At 36.3% G+C, this 18912-nt stretch overlaps 2 protein-coding genes across 3 annotated transcripts; one reads left to right on the top strand and one right to left on the bottom strand.

Moving 5' to 3' along the window:
* Positions 1 to 1075: 1075 nt before the first annotated feature.
* Positions 1076 to 7165, bottom strand: nkx6.3 (NK6 homeobox 3). Its single transcript, XM_041786797.1, has 3 exons — positions 6080 to 7165; positions 5303 to 5452; positions 1076 to 3424 (listed from the first exon to the last, which is right to left on the bottom strand). Exons 1-3 carry the CDS (start codon positions 6518 to 6520, stop codon positions 3194 to 3196), a joined length of 822 nt encoding a protein of 273 aa, XP_041642731.1. The 5' UTR covers positions 6521 to 7165; the 3' UTR covers positions 1076 to 3193.
* LOC121509423 (E3 ubiquitin-protein ligase NEURL3-like) lies at positions 3311 to 16137 on the top strand. 2 transcript variants are annotated; one of them, XM_041786796.1, is made up of 6 exons: positions 3311 to 3401; positions 10620 to 10759; positions 13699 to 13796; positions 14822 to 15334; positions 15456 to 15599; positions 15796 to 16137. In XM_041786796.1, the coding sequence occupies exons 3-6, from the start codon at positions 13766 to 13768 to the stop codon at positions 15930 to 15932; spliced, it is 825 nt and encodes a 274-aa protein (XP_041642730.1). In that variant the 5' UTR covers positions 3311 to 3401; positions 10620 to 10759; positions 13699 to 13765; the 3' UTR covers positions 15933 to 16137. The 2 variants fall into 2 exon arrangements, with proteins under 2 accessions (XP_041642730.1, XP_041642729.1); XM_041786795.1 differs by having other exon boundaries at positions 15711 to 15973.
* The last annotated feature ends 2775 nt before the right edge of the window (positions 16138 to 18912 follow it).

The raw sequence follows: 18912 nt of genomic DNA, 5'->3' as shown, positions 1-18912 counted from the left end.
AGACTAGTAGCACCAATTGACTGGACCTCTGTTGTAAGCTGGGCTAGTGAATATTTATGCGGTCACTTATTTAACATTACATATTTTTTTTCAATTGACATCACTTTGTAGAAATTTAGTTTTCTTTTTCACATTAAAGAGGTTTTTCTGTCAAAAAGCCAAATAATATAGGCCATGTTTGATTTATAAATCAGTGAAAGAATAAAACATCCAAGGGGGTGAATATTTTTTGTAGGCACTGTATGAATACAGTACTGAGCAAAATGAATGGCAATGCAGGATACTATTCTTAGTACAACTAAGCCACTGAATCACATTTTCTGTTGACTATCAGGACAGAAATCTCCCTGCTGCATTCCTCAGCCTTTCCTCTGACAGAGTCAATCCCCTGATGTCGTCTGCAGACCATATGGAGTCTGAAATCACTGAGCCTAAAGGGTGAATGAGCCGCTCCGTTAGTATTGATTTTGTGTTTAGGTTAGTGGTGGAGGGCATTGTCCTCATTTAAACCTCACCACACAAGTTAATCACCGTAGATCAGACCTTTAACCTCTGCACTTCTCTTCAATGTTGGGGCCTCTTTGTTTGCAGTTTAACTGTCTCTTTACAGCACATACAGCAGAAGAGTTTGAGTTATTGTGGCTACACCATGCCCTGTTAGATTTATTTTCTTTGAAGGCAGGAAATGCAGGTTACTAAACAGTTTAATGACTGAGTCAACATCTTTTATTGTACAAAGTCTCAGCAGTTAGGATCATTGCCCTACTTTATATTTTTACAGTGTATTACATAAATGTGGGAAGGCTTACAGTACTGAAAAGAAAATGATCTTCACTGTGTTCAGTTCAAACTTCCAGAGTTTTGGTTGTAGGCCAAGGATTCATCACCCCGACATCCCATAAACGTTAAGAGAATGTTACACAGTTTGAATAATTGGGAATGTAATTGATATCAAACCAGTTTACCTTCAGTTTTAGCAGATTTAAATTTAAAACAAGAATTTCAGAGGAATAAATTTGATTTTTTTTTCTTACAGAATGTCAGTTTAAAAATGCAGCTATCGGTGGATCTTGATCTCAATGAGGCTTTCCTGGTTAGATTAATGCTGATGTTTAAAACAAGCTAATTAAGCTTTGTATGTCACTTGATGTGGTTTTCAAAATGATTTTATTCAAACAAGCACAAAATAATCATTTAATTTCATAATGTGAAACAAGACAACATGAAAAAGTTCAGATAACTCATAATTTATTAGTAGCACCATGCAGTGTTTATGTAATTTCCTTGTTAAATACAAAATAACAGTCCTCCAACATACTGTAACTAGGGCTGTCAAACAATTAGATTTTTTTAATCACAATTAATCTCATAATTAATCTCCACTCTTTGTTGCATTTCAATATCAAGGTTTTTTTTTTTTTTGTTGCATTTTGTACTGTCTTAAACTCAGGGTAACCGACTTCCTGTTTGGATACAGATCTGCTTTTATTCTGGAAAATAAATAAATAAATAGGAACTCTGGACAGAGTGTGCATAATGATAGAAAAAAGGAACCTGATATGGATTGAAAATTAAATAAGAGAACAGTAAAAATGTAAATGTTTGATAACACAAGGTAAAGATGACCTCTGACCACCACTTTAAGTAGCAGAAAGATGTACAGAGGCTTAATCATTGGAAAAGGGTCTGGCTGCAGACTGTAGATCTCAGACACCCCTCTTGCCACAATATATTTACAGTTTTAGATTTTTTTAAATTTCAACTTGATTCATAAACAAAGACTGGCAATTAAATTAATGAAATAAACACATTGCAAACTAGGGCTGTCAAAAGACTAACATTTTCAATTGCGACCAATATCAGGATTCAGCTAGTTAATTGCGATTAAACACCTTTTTGTTGTGTTCCATAAATTAATTTTTTTTTAAATTAATAACTGTTTTTGTTTCATTTTGAATTTTTCTACTTTCCTTAACTTAAGGGTAACCGACTTCCAGTTTTAATACAGAGCCACCTTTATAGGTAGGTTGAAGATTTTGAACAGTAAAAAGATAACTGAGCTCTGTGAGTTTTTTTAAATTAAAATAAGTCATTAAAGAGCAGTGGTGGACTTATTTTACATGACAGGGAGATGCTGCAGTGACTTAATCATGCCTGTTAAAAGCAAAAATATGCATGTGATTAATCAAATTAAAAAAAAAAATAGTGAGCCAATTGTGGATGGTGGTTAATGGTGATGAACCCTGACAGCTTTATTGCAAACATTACAGACCAACATTTCATAAATGAAACAGAGAAAAAGGTCAGAGGCCTAATCTGGGATTGAATTATGTACAGACCCGTTTTAGAAGTAGTTAGATGAACAGTGGCTAACTTTAGCTATTTTAACTTTACCTAAAGTTAACATCTACAGCTAAGTACTTGTGTTGTTACATAAGCCAATGTAGATAAGACATCTTAAGCAACATGAGCTTCAGCAATGTAGCTAAAGCTAACATTGCTATGTAAACCAATGTAGCTGTTAGCTTTAGCAACATGAGTCTTAGCAAACATAGCCAAAGCTTATGCAGCTAACAGTAGCATCACTGATATCAATGTATTTTGTGAGCAGGGCTTTGGCTACATTAGCTACGTAGCTTACGCTGCTAACAGAGTTATGTAAGCTAAGCTTGCTAAGTTAGAATGCTTTTTCCTGTAAGCAGACTGTTAACTCGGCTTTATTAAACATTTTGTAAACAGGTTTTGCAGGCCAGGCTTTTGGTATTCCAACCCTTACCTTGATCCTAAAAGTTTAATCTGATTTTATTTTTGAAAGTTTTAGTGCGTATTTCCATTCAGTAACAGGGTTTCTGCAACAGGGGGCTTCTGAGACGGTCTTGGACTTGCACTGAGAGGAACAATAAAGCACACCATTTATCATGATTAAAAAATGAATGCACTAATTTATAATGTTAATGCATTTATGCTGACAGCCTTAACTGTAACAATAAAAAGACCATAAATGAACTCCAACAGTAACTTATAAAAGTCTTTAGCTTAATTTTTACACTGCCTGTTTGTTTGTTAAACCCTCATTTGCTGAGTGACCATAGCTGACCTCTGCTGAACATGCTTAAATGCACATTGTTTTAACTTTGCGGTCAAAAATGAACAAATCATGCAGAGCTGCTGCAGATGAGTGCGCGCGCATGTATCAGACGTGATGAGGCCCGAGCCGCAGGACGGAGAAGGCCCTGCGGTGTTTGCGCAGCAGCAGCCGGATCTTGTCGTCGTCAGAGTCCGGGTCCAGGGGCCTGTTGTACTCCTCATCCTCCACCTCGTTCTCCGAGGCCTCACCGCCCTGCCCCGCCAGGCTGACCTGCGTGGAGCTCGGCTCTGAGGCGCTCTTCTTCCGCCACTTGGTACGTCGGTTCTGGAACCACACCTAAACACATGCTTGGATTAGGCGGGGCATAGCATGGATTAGCATAACACATAAGCAGCAATTTACCGTCATTACAGAGTCCTTTTATAATGACAAACTGGTTCAGTTTGTTCTGTTTCACTTACTTAGGTAACAACGTGATACATTAGAGGTACTTTTGAAACTCTCAGGTGAGGTTTTGGCATGTAGGCTAGCACAGGTGTTTACCAAACTTGGCTGTACTTTGCACTCCCAGTAAAACTTTAGCCTGTCAGAGGGAAACCTTTCGTAAATATCTTGAATTTCTAAACGATAACGTGCCAAATATAAATTAACTATACAAGCTTTCTTCAATTATTTCCTTATTTTCATTGTTTATTAGTAGCCTGTAATTAATTATTATTCCTTTTATGTAAACATGCTCACAAATTTAATGATTAACAGTTTTAGTAAACATATTTTGTTAAAATTAGGGCTGAAAGATTTGGCAATAACATACAACTGCAATTATTTTGACTTACACTGCGACTTTGACAGAATTTATAGTATTTAAAGACAGTAATTTTACGTCATTTCTCTCTTTTTAATTAAAAGACATAAAATTACTATTAAAAGAGTATAAACATTGTCGATGACTTTTTTGCAATTTCTGCACAAAAAAATAATTGATTCTCACATGTGTGCATTAAATGTGCCCCAGTACATCTCTTTGTTTAATATTTGAATTAAAATGATATTCTAATTGGATCTTTTACATTCATTATACCTTAAAGAGAGATTACAGCTCCCGCAGTTAGAAAATAACAAAGACAATTTATCAATTCAAATAAAATTTAAGTTAATTTATCAGCTCTGGTCAGATTTTCTCTCGTTTGTTAGTCATTCAATACACCCAGTACGCAATTATTCCTTTTAAAATGATGGACTTGTGAAGAAATAGGGCACGTATGTCACTATGACTTGCTCTGTGATCTTGACATGAACTTTATCATTGTTTTACTTTAAATTAAAAAAGGAAAGTTGTCATTCAAAGACTGCAAACATCTCTTATGACTATAATTTTTGCAGTATCTGCACAAAAAGACAATTTATTCTTACATATGTGCATAAATGTGCCTCAGTTCACCAAAAATTTATAGTAGAATGGTGCTTGAATTGGCTCTTTTGCATTTATTTCACCTTAAAGAGACATTACAGCTCCTGCAATTTGAAAATTGCAAAGTCTATTTTGAAATTCGAACAAAATTTCTATTAATTGCCCATCCCTGATCAGAATTGCTCTCTTCTGATAGCCATTAACTACATCCAGTATGTCTTTTTTCCTTTAAAACAGTAGACTAGTGTGGAAATAGATCACATTTCAGTGTGCAGTCATTGGTTACATTCAAAAATACATATTGAAATGCTGTCATCACAAATAATGTTATAAGTTGATGCATTTTTTTGTTTAAATTTCCCCCCTCTTCTTTTCAAGTCTCTTCGACTTACTATTATTCTCTCAGGAGCCCTGAGGGGCCAGGACCCACACTTTAAAAGGCTATTGGCTTGTGTATTTCTATTAAACCTTTCAAAATAAGAGTTCCAAGTTGAAGAAAAAAGAGCAGCTGGGTCGCTGTAGTGTCACATACAGGGGCTGTTTGGAAACTTCAAGTTTGACTTGTCCAGTTCATTGTGTAAAGAAGTAACTGCATGACTAAAAAAAGAGTTTAAATTCTTATATTAAACTCTTTTTACTTATGCAATTACTCCTTTTTAGGAGCTCCACATTGCTCAAAAAGTACACGCTAAACCAGAAAATACAGCAAAGATTCAAAAATGTTGAGATATTGAAAGCAAAAACCAAACTATGAGGAAAAAGACAAACACAATGCCATTAATATTAACACACGTCATTCTTACCTTGACCTGTGACTCTGTCATGCCCAGGGAATAAGCCAGTCTGGCTCTCTCAGGGCCGGCGAGGTACTTCGTTTGTTCGAATGTTTTCTCCAGAGCAAAGATCTGATGCCCGCTGAATGTGGGTCTGGTGTGTTTCTTCCTTCCTGACATCTCCCCCAGAGGACCACTGCCTGGAAATAACAGAGGAAAATACAGTGGAAACAACGCAGCCCTTTAACATAAAAATCAAGCACTCAAAGAGGTGGTAGCTTATTTTTTCACTGTTGTAGCCTAGAAAAGAATGCATCAGAGGTAGTCATTTCATAAAAAGACTCACAACCTACAAATCCTGTTCACCGCCTTATAGAGAAACAGTTTTGCACCCCTGATTTTTGACATGATTTGCAGAAATTGCAACAGCATATGAGACAGTTGCTTAGAATAATGAAATAAGCATTATCATAAAGATCTTAGAATAAAGTTCATTAATACTATTTTACTTTCTTAGTTTTAATGCTTGATAAAGTCCTTGTCCTGTTAGTTCTAGTTTAATTCTATTTATAGCCCTTAAAAATGAACATGTACATGATAACTTTAGTCATCAATATCTAGGATTTTATGTATTCCCAGGTTGATTTGTTTTGTGGATAAATCCAAGTCCTCAGTCAAGTCCTTTATTTTACCTTTGGTCTTTAGTTTTCTGTTTATTCTGATATTTTCTGATCAGACTGATCAGATAAAGTAAAGACAATCAACATTTAGGCTTCCTTGAATGTTGAGTGATCAGACTTTTAATACATGGATGTTTTCTGCAGACTCACTGTTGTTGCTGCACTGCTGCCTCCCTCCTCTCCACTCACAGCTGCTCTCCGCCCAGCAGCTCACACTGCGACCCTTCATGGGGCACTCAGCGCCCGGTTTGGAGAAGCCGCCCAGGTTGGTGTTGTAGTCTCGGTTGTAGTACACGGACGTGCTGGTGACGGAGGGTCCGAACCCTCCCATGGTGGAGTATCCGGACAGCAGGGTGGTGGTGCCCGTGGAACCCATCCCCACCATGGAGCGGCTCAGGATGTCACTGATGCCATGCGGGGTCCCTGCCTGCAGCTGGCTGTTTAGGCCCGGGTTCAGCTTGTAGAAGGAGTTTGGCACTGAGTACTGACACACCGGGGCCTTCAGGTCCGAGGGGAACTGGTTCAGGCTGTTGTTGAAGAGGAAAGACCCCTGGATGTTTGGATCCATGGGGAGGACTGTGAGTCTGCCTCCAGGTCTCAGTAACGCATCCAGTAAGATCCAGGAAAAGACCTCTGATGGGTCCAGGAGGAATTAGTCGCCCACAGAGGATGTCTGGATTAAGGTTCACACTTCTGTCCCTGGATATTTTAATTTAAGGAAAAGCAATAATCTGAATTTTAACAAAATACTCAAGTTTCTACCACATCAGAAATTATGAAGCAGCGCATATGCTCTTCACTCTCGCCCTGCACCTCCTTTCAACCATTCGCAATCTGTAATAATCCCATATCTGAGGTCTCAGGTGACCCCCCCAGATTCAGAATTTCCTAAACAAAATGTCCCTGCTGCCGTCTCTCTTCTCAAAAATCATAAATATGTGGAAATGGAGAGGCACCTTGATAAAGATAGGCCACATTAGAATGCAGCCTGGGATTGGCCGGGGTCTTGCAGCTTTTACGGCGTTTTATTGGCTCCTCGCTGAGAGCTGAGCCTTTTATTGGACAGCAGCAGATTAATAGTGTTTTGAACAGGTGGAGTGGGAACAAGTTGATTTTCTGATGGCCTGCCATGTCTGACCAAATGTGGTGGAGGGGAGGGGGATGAGCCAGGAGTGCACAGAGGAGGAGAAGCTCTGCTCTGATACTCCATTTAATCCTGGAGAAATTACAAAAAATCATCAAATTTTATCTTGCACAAAATAACCATAACCAAAAACACACAGAACACACTTTAATGTACCAGTTTATTAGAGTTAAAACATAGATATGTAACTATTGATTGATTTAATTTGTAACTGTAACTTTCAAATGTTTTATGCTCACAATTATTTCAGAATTTTTGTTGTTAGTTGTGAATAATCTCCCCTTTTAGTCTTGTTTTGAAATCCCACTATATTGCATTTTTGTACCGTCTGAGTATAGGCTTAGCTGACCGTCTATTTGGATACAGACCTGCTTTTATTTTGAAAGAAACTAAGAAACATATTTTGGGGCAGGTTAAGGATTATAACATTAACAATAGAAAAGGGAACATCTAATGGATTAAAAAGGAAACTAAAGGGACAGTGAAAGTGAAAATGTTTGATTACAGAAGGTGCAGATGACTTTGTCATGAGTCTGAGTTTTTAGCAGCAGTGCTGACCTTATTTTACATCACTGTGGCTGCAGGGAGATGCTGCAGTGGCTTAACCAAAGTGCGCTGAAAGGGACAACAACGCATAAGATTAATGATGATTTTAAAAAATTATGCACTAATTATGGACCGTAATTAATCATGATTTATGCATTAATAATCATAATAAACATCTGTTACTGATTTGTTCACGCACACATTAATTGCTGATGGCTGATGTTTTTCAGCAGGGCTGAAGTCAGTCAATAAAGGCTGCAGCACAATTAATCCTGGTCACAGTGCAGAAGGTCATCAGTCAAAACATTCACTACCTGATGCGTCTTCCTCAAACATCTTCAGTCTACTTTTAAAAAGATTTAAATAGACCAGCTCCTCCAGACACAAATCATCCAGCGGCAGTTTCCAGGCTGCAGGAGCAGTGGACCTGAAACCCCTTTGACCCATTTCAAGACAGACTTTAGGGATACTCTACACTTTATGCTACTAGAATCTGTATATGCTAGCTTATAGTGCTTGATATATGTAGAATTATTTACCATTAAAAACATCCATTATGTTTAAAAAAAAAGACAACAAAGCCCAAAATGAGTCAACTCAGTTGCACCTTGCAGTTCTCCAGTCAAACATTGCCTTAAACATTTTAATTAAAGAGCCATCCTCAATTTTACCTTAATCTGGATCCAGTCAGTCAAAAAATACACAAATTAGTATAAGTCATATGTCATAAGTCGATTATAAGTCATATTAAATCTAGATATCAATTCTTGTAAATGATATGAAGCTTTCAGAAACGAGCATTTATGACTGCACATGTAAAGGTTTCTGGTTACTGTTTACCACCAGTTTATCAGCTTTGTTTCCTTTAATAAACCTGATCAGGTTTAAGTTGAGTAGCACACAGTGCCTATAAATAGTATTCAGTTGTGGATATTTGACCCTTGTTTGCTTGTATAAATCTATCATGTTCAAAGTATTTTTTTTGACAAAAAATGTACAAAAAACCCTCTTTAATGTCAAGGTGAAAACAGATGTCTACAAAGTAATTGAATACAGTTAAAAATATGTAATTTTAAATTAGTGACATAAATAGTAATTAACTTAGAAATGAATTACCTACTTTACAGAGGCTGCAGGGACATGCACCTATGACAACTCTGAAGGAGTTACAAGCTTAAGCAGATAAGATGGAGAGACGCATAAAACAACGGTTTCCCAGGTTCTTCAATAGTCAGAGCTTTATGGGAGAGTGGCAAAGAGAAAGTCAATGCTGAGGAAATCTCAGATTAAATCTGGCAGCAAGACAATGAAACGGCAAAAAGCTACACAGAAATGAAGAAGGTGTGAGTCACAGCCCAGACCTCAATTTAATAGAGGATTTGTGCCTGGACTTGAAAGGGCTGTTCACACCTTATTTCTGTGCAACCTGACAAGCTTGAGCAGTTCTGCAAAGAATGGAGTAAAATTACAGCGTCCAGATGTACAAGCCTGATTGAGACCTATCCACACGGACTCAGTGCTGTGATTGGAGCTAAAGGTGAATCTACTAAATACTGACTTGAAGGGGGTGAACATGCAAAAAAAAAAAATAAACTAATTACATTGACCAGGATTGGTTTATAAACTCAATAAAAGGGTAAAACAGCCAAGGTGCTGAATACTTTTTTAGGCACTGAATGTTACTCAACTCAAACCTTATCAGGTTAATTGCAGGAAACAAAGCTGATTAAAAACAAAGCTGATTAACTTGCGGTACATGAGAAGTGATAATTTGAACAGTAAAAATGAAACTTAAGTCTGCATATAAAAGCCAATAAATGTACGAGACGTTCCAGGCAACCTTTACACAACGTGTTTGTTTTTTTATAGATGCTTGTTTCTGGAAGCTTGATATCATTTACAAGAATTGATATCCAGTCTGAAATGTATGCAGTCACTTATTTTACATTATATATTTTCATTTAATTGACATTACTTTGTTGGAAACTGTTTTCACTTTGATATCAAAGAGAGTTTTTGTACTTTTTTTGTAAAAAAAAAAAAAAATTTGTATTTTGAACATGATTAATTTATACAAGCAATACAAGGGAAAGATTTCCACAACTGAATACTTTTCATAGGCGCTGTATGCCACTCAACCCAAACCTGATCAGGTTAATTGCAGGAAACAAAGATGATTGAAAACAAAACTGATTAACTTGCGGTACATTAGAAGCAATAATCGTTCTCAAACAGTAAAAATGAAACTTAAGTCTGCACATAAAAGCCAATAAATGTACGAGACGTTCCAGGCAACCTTTACACAGCGTGTTTGTTTTATTGTAGATGCTTGTTTCTGGAAGCTTGATATCATTTACAAGAACTGATATCCAGTCTAAAATGTATGCAGTCACTTATTTTACATTATATATTTTCATTTAATTGACATTACTTTGTTGGAAACTGTTTTCACTTTTACATTGAAGATATTTTTTTTAAGAAAAGACAAATTATGATGACGCTGATTGATTTATACAATCAATAAAAAGGTAAAACATCCAGGGCGTGGTTACTTTTTTTTCTGTATATCTGGGAATAACTGACAAAGTATTGTTATTGATTAAGATAAAACTTAATGATTGATTTTATTGTTTGCCAATTAATTGACACTGAAAAAATAAATAAATGTTGATCATACAGTTTGTTTTGCTTTTCAGGATGGACACACTTTTACTTAATGATTTGAGGCTGCATTCTCTATTATTTTGAAAGAACAGATATTAAAACCAAGAGTCAAAGACATTGTGTACAGTGATAAAACCTCCTTTTTCTTAACTTAAACATGTTCAAACATGCCCTCACTTCCAGGTTAACTCTACATGTCTGTCTGACTGTTTGGATGTAGGGAATTTTTTGGGAAAAGACACGTGCTTTTTAGTCACTGTAGTGGAAAGCCTTGTAACTTTCCAGGAGTGATGATGTCACCCTCTAATTCCAGACATGGCTACACTCTTAGACTGAGCCAGACAGCCGACCAATGAAAACCTCAGGAATGACAGGGATTCTTTCCTGTAGAGGGCGACAGAGCGCTGTAAACGCCGATCCATGATTACAGAGCAGACACCAGGAATTGCAAAGGTATGAACACTCATACTTTTCGTTTTCACAACACTGAAACACGTATGAAGTTCCTTGAAAACCACAGAGGGAGTTAGGAAGTAGAGGTGAAGTCACAGTAATTTTCCATCATGTTTTTATTTCAGTGACTTTGCCAGTGTTTCTCTTAAAGGAGGTCAGATTTTATTGCTTTTCCTGGTGGGCCAGTTGCACTACAAATATGATGAAATGGGAAAGTCTGGGTCAGGAATTTCTTGTATTGAATTCACTTTATTGTAAAGGAAGTAAAACATTTGAAGAGAAGGAAAAGGTGCATCACATTTTATTGTAAAGATGAGTTAATTCACTGAAGTCATAAATGAAAGCTTTAGACAGTTGCATACTGCAAGAAACAACTTATGATTTTTAAAAATAAAAAAGACAACATCACATAAAAACAAGACAATTAGAGCAGATTTAAGAAAAAAAAGGTCTCATAAGTATTCCTAATTAAACTGTAATTGATGCACAGTCACTTTAATTTGGTGCATGAAAATGTACACAAATGTGACATGATCTCTGTTTGTCAGCGTAAAACACAATCACAAAACAATGACATGTTAAGAAAATGAAGCACATTAAAGCTAAATCAGGACAGTTTGTGGCATTATGTGAAAAATTATGACATTTAGTACATTTTTTTCAGACATGTTATTTAAAAAAGTAAATAAATAACTCAGGCATTATTTATTGACCGACAAATGTACAGGTTTATATTAGTAATAAATCAATAAATAAATTCATTGATTTCCAGGTATTATACATTTTCATTTTTGTTTTTTTGTTTTTTTTATATTGTTCATCTGATTTTATTGTTGTTTTTTTAAATTATATTATTGTCAAATTAATCTAAAGAGCATTAAAAGCAACAGAAAATATGACAACTTAACCTAGACAACACCACTGACCATATAAAACACAGAGCAAAATCTTGAAAAAAAAAAACTCAAGACAATAAAATATAAATTAAGATAAGAAAATATTTTGTAACTAAACTACAGCTTTTCATCTTAAACATCCTACAATATAAATATAAAAAAACACATATGGCAATAATGGAAAAAAGGGCTGCGTGTACTTCACACTATAAGTGGCATATATTTTGGTTTATTTGTGCACAAAATTGCACATTAAGGTCTGCATGACCTTTACCTGTCAGCTTTACATAATAATAAATTCATGACATACAATGGTAATTCACTTTTTTTAATCACATGATCAAAAAGAAAATTATGACATCCACTGCCAGTTTCAACACAAAGAAAAAGCTGTAGAGAATAAACATTTAGTGTTTTATGTGACTGCCTGAGTCTAATCATGGCAGCTTTATTTGTGCACAAAAACCCACAATGATGCCTCAGTGATGTTCATGTGAAAATAAACCCCAAGTTTTTATTTGAAACTTCAAATATGAGCAAAATCTGATAGAAAAGACAGGTTGTGTGCTGGAATATGTATATATATCTTAGTAGTAAATATGCTTTTATTTGAACACAGTTTCACACAAGTACAGTTTCCTGAGATTTTTCAGAGCAGTACCTTTTTAGTTCAGTTTTTTTCGAGAGTCTTTGCACTAGAAGTAATAGTTTAAAGCCTCCTGGCCTTTGTGGATCTGCTTACTCCTCTCACAGTCTATCAGTTCTGTTAATTTGTTAGAAATTATGCATCACACCATCAGTTTACATACACACCAGTAGATCTGTCGAAAAATATACATATTTGACTTACACTCCAGTGTATTCTTCTATTTCTACTGTTAGCCTTTTAAATCTGAGCCTTTCTTGCTTATTCTAATCACAAAAATAGCATTTTAACTTTTTTCACAAGAACCATGGGAGTGTAGGAAGCCCATTTGAGGGGAGAGGGAGTGTGAATAGTTTGGCGGAGCTGCACAAAAATCTGTACATAGTGGTGCAATAAATTCAGTCCACTTATTCCAAATTTGATAGAAGTTCTGTTTTGGATCCTCAAAGAATAAGTCTGTTTTTCAATTTCATATCTATCTCCATTATTATTCCATACCAGTGTTCTAATGTGGGTGTTGATGTACTTAAGCATTTCCTTGTTTTATATATATATATATATATATATAAATATATATATATATATATATATATATCTGTAAATTTCCTTGTTTTATGTATATATTACATGCTTATTTAGTGTTGTATTAATGAATTTCAATACAAACAGTCCCAGAATATAGCCACAGTTCCTCCTACCTTTTCCACTTTTATCTCTGTTGGAATGGGATATTTTTTATCTTATCATGCTAATAAAAAATGCTAATGACTGCATGCTAATAACTCAGCAAGACTAAACCTAAACAACACAGCCATATTCAACACAAAGCACTGGTATATTGTTGGATTGACTCAGTTTTGTTGGTGCAAAGAAATGCTCATGAATATCTTAACTTTCTAAAACACGTTCAGAAGACTGTTAATTGATATATAAGTTAAGCTTAATGAAGAGTCAAATACATAAATTACATAAAAATAATGACAACAGGGTGCATTTAAGAAAATAAAGTCTGAGTCAAACTATAACTGCTGTATTTTCAGTTCTCTGATTGATCTCATGATCTCTTTATCTTTTTAAACAAAATCACAAGATGTTTACTCAAAATGAAACTGAAACTTTAATACATGTGAGCAGAGATCACAAACTGCTGAGGTGGGGTCTCACGTTGAGGTTTTATGTGTGCACTATGGCTCTAAAGGTCTCAGAAACACAAGATAAACAAGAAAACTGCTGGCGCTCTACACTCCCTGACCTAAAACTTTTGGGTAAATTTCCAAAGTTTACTCCTCCCCTGGTCCCGCCTATTTCCCTTTCCATGTGATGTAGGGCTGGCTGCTTTGTTTTGAATCTGCACGTGGTCTGTTTTAAAAGCAGCGAACACTCCCTCTTCATGACAGTTAAAGGATTATTCAGACGAGAGCGAAACTCTGAGGACACAAGAAAAACACAGACTAACTCTTCAAGATGATGACGAGGAGCGTCAATAGGAACTCTGGTGAGACTTTTATTCTTTTTTTATATAATTTATATTTACGGGTAACTGTTTTTATAATCCTGCTTTAAATAAGAAAGTATTCTGTATCATTTTTTGTATGGATCCAGATTATTTTTTGTTTTATTTTGATAAATTATTGATCTAAATATTAACACTTACATGAAGTTCTTACAATAATAAGACATTTGTGGGTTGTTTATACTCTAGTCATTACTCATCAGTAGTAGAAAAGCTCTGAAGAAAGAGACATGAGACAAAAGGGGAATTTGCAGAGTATTCCCACTGTGTTGTCATGAAGATAAGACATTACTAGAAGCAGCCTGCTTTACAGGAAACTCTCAGCCTGAGTCAGAGAGTTTACATACAAGACGTAAGGTATGTAGGTTAATGGTATGGCGTGCCACGTGCAACGCCTGTGAGATAAATCTTCCAGTAAGCCTGCCGACTGATAGGTAATAATAAGCTGTAGTTTCTCTTTAGATAAATGATGATATTCTCTGGTAAGATGCAGAACTCACCCTCATGATTTGCTTTGCATTAAGGGTGCGCCATCATATCCTCTGCAAAATTGAAAGTACAAGGGTGATACTTTCATTCTTACTTGTTTACAAGCTTATCAGCAGTTAAAGCTGTAAAACGTCCTCCAGAATTATTTTATTTCTATTTTGAAGCAAATGATTAATGTTTAAATCCGGTGCAGATAAAGACAGAGGAGATGATTGCCTCATGATTTGACCTTATGTAACAGATTACTGTTAGACTTACATTTTCAATTTAAAAGGGACGATGCATATCAATATCGATGCAAAATGATCTGATGCAGAGTTTGAAGCTTTTTTAACTTTGATTCCAAAAGTGAAGGTTAATAAATTGCTCTGTTTTGTCTGAAGATGTCACTGAAAATAAAACTTTCCATCTTGTTGTTCTTGTGTTTTCTGTCTGACTCGGGTGTCCAAGAATTTGTTAGTGCAAACATGTCTTGCATGTCCACATTAATCACCATGCCTTTGTTTGTTCGTTTGCAGACGTTCTGCCAGTGCAGGCACATAGGTGCGGCTGGGGCTGCCTCGGTCCTCTCACCTTCCACAGCTCGGCTATGGGCGAAAGGATCCACCTGAGTCAGGGCTGCCGCCTGGCAGAGAGGAAGGGGGAAACGTTCAAGAACGGCCTGGTGTTCAGCAGCCGCACAGTGAAGCCCATGGAGAAGATCCGTCTGCGGGTGGAGGAGGATGTGGTGAACTGGCACGGAGCTCTGCGTGTGGGCTTCACTAATGTCTCACCTTCCTCCAGATCTTTGCCTCTCCCCAGCATGGCCATGCCCGATCTGACCAACACCCCCGGACACTGGGCTGCTGTTCTTCAGGAGTCCTTGTGCATCGAAGGTTCAGAGCTAGAATTCTGGTTCTCCTCTAAGGGCAAAATCTACGTCTCTGGACGCAACTGCAGCAAACACAAGCTGGTGGAAGGGGTGGACCTCAGCAAGCCGCTGTGGGCCATGATCGATGTCTACGGAAAAACGCGCTCCATCTTCCTACTGGGTGAGTTTAAAGGCAAATAACAATGAGTCATCATCTGCTGCAGGACCGTTTTTTCTAAGACAAATGCACTTGTAAAGTGAAGCATTTCTTTACTGAAGTTCATCTCAACTCTTTGCTGCAGGCTCAAAGAAAGACTCATGGTCTGGGACAAAAACCTCCTGTCCTGCACCTGCACGCATCACTCCACCTGATGACTGCAAATTCTACAGTTCAGACTCCAACATTAAAGAAAGCATCTCTTTACTAAAAACAGACAACCAGACAGGTAAGAAAATCTTCCACTTTGATCTTAAATATTTTTTTTCTTGTACAAACGTGTTTGGAGGAAGAGTTTGAAATCAACTTACATCTTGTCTGTCTGTTCTTTTCCTGGTAGATTGCTGTGTGGTGTGCTTGGGAAATCAGGCCAGAGTAGCTCTGCCATGTGGTCACCGGTGTCTGTGTATCCATTGTGCCCCAAGGGTCATCCATGAGCTCGGCAGCTGCCCGCTATGCCGATATCCCGTCAAACTTTGATTGGAGGAGAGGACGATGTGAGGATAACTCAATCACCAGAGTACAAGCTATACTGAGTGACAGCAACAAGAAAACGCTATGAGCTCAAACAAGCACTTTATTAAGATGTGAACATGTTTTTCAATGTGTAAATACTGTACAGACGTGTGAGATAAAATGTGAAATGTTAAAGTGAAGGTGAAGGTTTATTTACATGATGTGAAAGAAATAGGGAAGCAAGAGAAAAAGGAAAAATGCACTTATCCTTTGAATCTGTAAAGGAAATGAAGGAAATCTGTCCTTGTATAATTCTGTAAATCTTAAATCAATCTATGTTTTATAACTTATTTTTTTCCTTTTGAGGATGTTTTTAATATTTCTTATCTAAAATAAAGAATTGAATATTAAATTTGTAATGCCATTGTGTTTTCTTTTTTTGTTGAACTTCTAAACAAAGTTACAAAAATTGAAATGTTGTGTGATTAATATTGCATGAGTTGTTTGATATTAGTTTACTTTCAATATATGGCTGGAAAAACACATTATTCTATGATATTAATGATTTTGTCTTTTTAAGTTAAATGTATCATTAAAACTCCTAAAATTAACATTTTTTTGAGCGATATTGAATCAGTTAATCAGGGATGGAAAGTAGCTAATTAAATTTACTCTAATTACTACAATTGGGTAGTTTTTTTAAGTGTACTTTGTACTTTTATGAGTACATTTTAAAATTAGAACTTCAACTTCTTCTAAGTAGGTTCGAACCAGAGTAACTTTTTTTCTTGAGTACAATAGTCTTGTACTTTTTCCATTTCTGTTGACAGCAAAAACCGGAGTATCAATATCTAAGGGTTGAATAATTCTTAGTTAACTTAAACTTTAAAATTGTAATTTTACCTTCATTCTGAGTGAAATGGTCTTCAGTGTTATTGGACAGTTTTGATCCACCAGTGTTAGTTCAACTCTGTAATGAGTCAACGGATCTAAGCTCTGCCCTCTGTGGTTTCAAATCTGGGGGGATGTGTGGGAAAAGTTTCCCATCATGCCCTTGGGCAGCCAGATGCTTTCATGCAGAATGTGTTCAGTTGTGTTTGGATGCTGCCTGTCATACAGGGATCCCTGCTAGGGTTCCTTTGCTCATGTAGTTGATGTGAGACACGTTTTTACCCTGAGTGAAGCTTTCCACTGAGTGACACGTTGCCCCTCCTAACTTTGGGTGCTCCTATAAGATGCATAGTGCGCATATTCTTCATCAGTTGTGCATAGCTCTGAGGCTTTGTCTGCTTTGTTCTTGCCAGAGGAGACACACCTTGCAAAAGATTTTTAAGAGCTACTGCAGCTCTGTTATAAAAATAAGATCTTCCATTCAGCTACCTTATGGTAGCTGGTTCTTTTTTTCTCATAGTCTTTTTCCTAAACACTCAAATAAAACTTTATTCACATACTACAATAAGAATACTTCTAGCATTTTCTTTTTTGTCACATTCCTTTCTTACCATCAGCCAAAACAGTAGCTGTTGTCCTTAATGTAACTGGTTAGAAATTGAGAATACAATAGGGCTTGAAATGTATGAAGGGGGTCTTTAAAAAAGGTCTTAAAAGGTATTAAATCCAGTGTCAGATTTTCTGTATATATCTTGTTATAAATACATGAAAAGGGAGAGCCTAGGGTAGTCATGATACCAGGATTTATTGCGCCAGAAGGATATGAGTAAAATTGCACCCTCTTAATAAAAATCACAGGCATCTATTCTTGGGTCAGTTCTTGTTTTTGATTATTTTCAAAATGCAGAAAAACTTCTGCATACTCTCCCTGATTTCCCTTCCATAAGTCAAACATGACATTTAATGTACTGGAGCATTTAAACATCACATATTGCTTATAACCTGTTGAGGAGTTTTAGTGTAGGAAGATCGCCCATGTATTTATGTAGTTTAGACCGTATGCATGAGTTTTTTAATGCCGTTATTTTCTCCTAAACACGAAACAGATGGTGCATTTTAAAGCTCTTAATTTTTTTCATGTTATTGACCATTAGAGCAGAAATTTACTGTTTTACACATTTGGCACAGAAGGTTCAAAGTACTTAAAAACTGAAATTATAGCAGAATGATTACTTCTACAAATACGTTATTTTGTTTATATAAACTTACTAAAGAATGATTTATTTTGAAAATACATTGAAGAAAAATCTCTTTGCAAACAGAAGCAGAGCTGCAGACTGATCAAACTAAATGTACACTCACTAATGATTCTTCGTGTGGAGGAAAGAGCTTCAACCAACATTAAAATACTGGTTAATCAATCAGCTAAACAGTACTTACGAATGAAGTCTGAAGTTCAATTTTATTGGTTTGTTTACTAATCTTGAATGTGAAAGTTGGCATTCAGCTGCTTTCATTATTACTTTATGCTACTTTAAACTTTTATCATCCCTATTTAACGATTATTTTCAATGCAGCTAATGATTTACAGAGATTGTTGGGGTAAACTAAACACAGAAAAAGGTGTGTTGCAGTTTGACCTTGAGGATTTGAACGTATCCCATGATGCAGAAAATTAGCACCATCAGCACTGACTGTTTGTCACTTATTTACATTGAAACTGTTTAATTATTCCACACTGGAGAAGCTCCAGTCTGATCAGTTTGTCTGCTCATCTGTAGGTTAAAGAGCGCTGATATCAGATCTCACATTCTGTCACAGATAGAAGATGGAATCTAGACTCACTAACAATGTAAAAATGCAAACGCACGTTTTCAAAACGTGGCCCTCATGGTTGGTAGATGAAGGAAAAACTTCTGTGTACACGTCATTAATCGTCTCAGGTCATGATTAGTATCGATGCACGGCACACTTTCTATGCACAAGGTCTATGTAGGCCATCGGCGCTACTGTCTGAATTCTGCACATTCTGTTTTCTCTTTTGATCCATTTATGGGGAGGATATTTTACATGCATGAGAAAACAGTTGGTGAAGAACATTTTTGTTAATCGTGTTAACCTTTGTTGACTTGAATTGCTGCCTGTGGACCAATACTTTTTTTTTTATTGGATTAAATTGACTGCTTATAAAGTTT

Source organism: Cheilinus undulatus, linkage group 5 (genome assembly GCF_018320785.1).
Source record: "Cheilinus undulatus linkage group 5, ASM1832078v1, whole genome shotgun sequence".
Lineage (NCBI taxonomy): Eukaryota > Metazoa > Chordata > Actinopteri > Labriformes > Labridae > Cheilinus > Cheilinus undulatus.
Note: the sequence above shows the minus strand (reverse complement) of the source record. Positions and strands in the feature narration are given on the sequence as shown.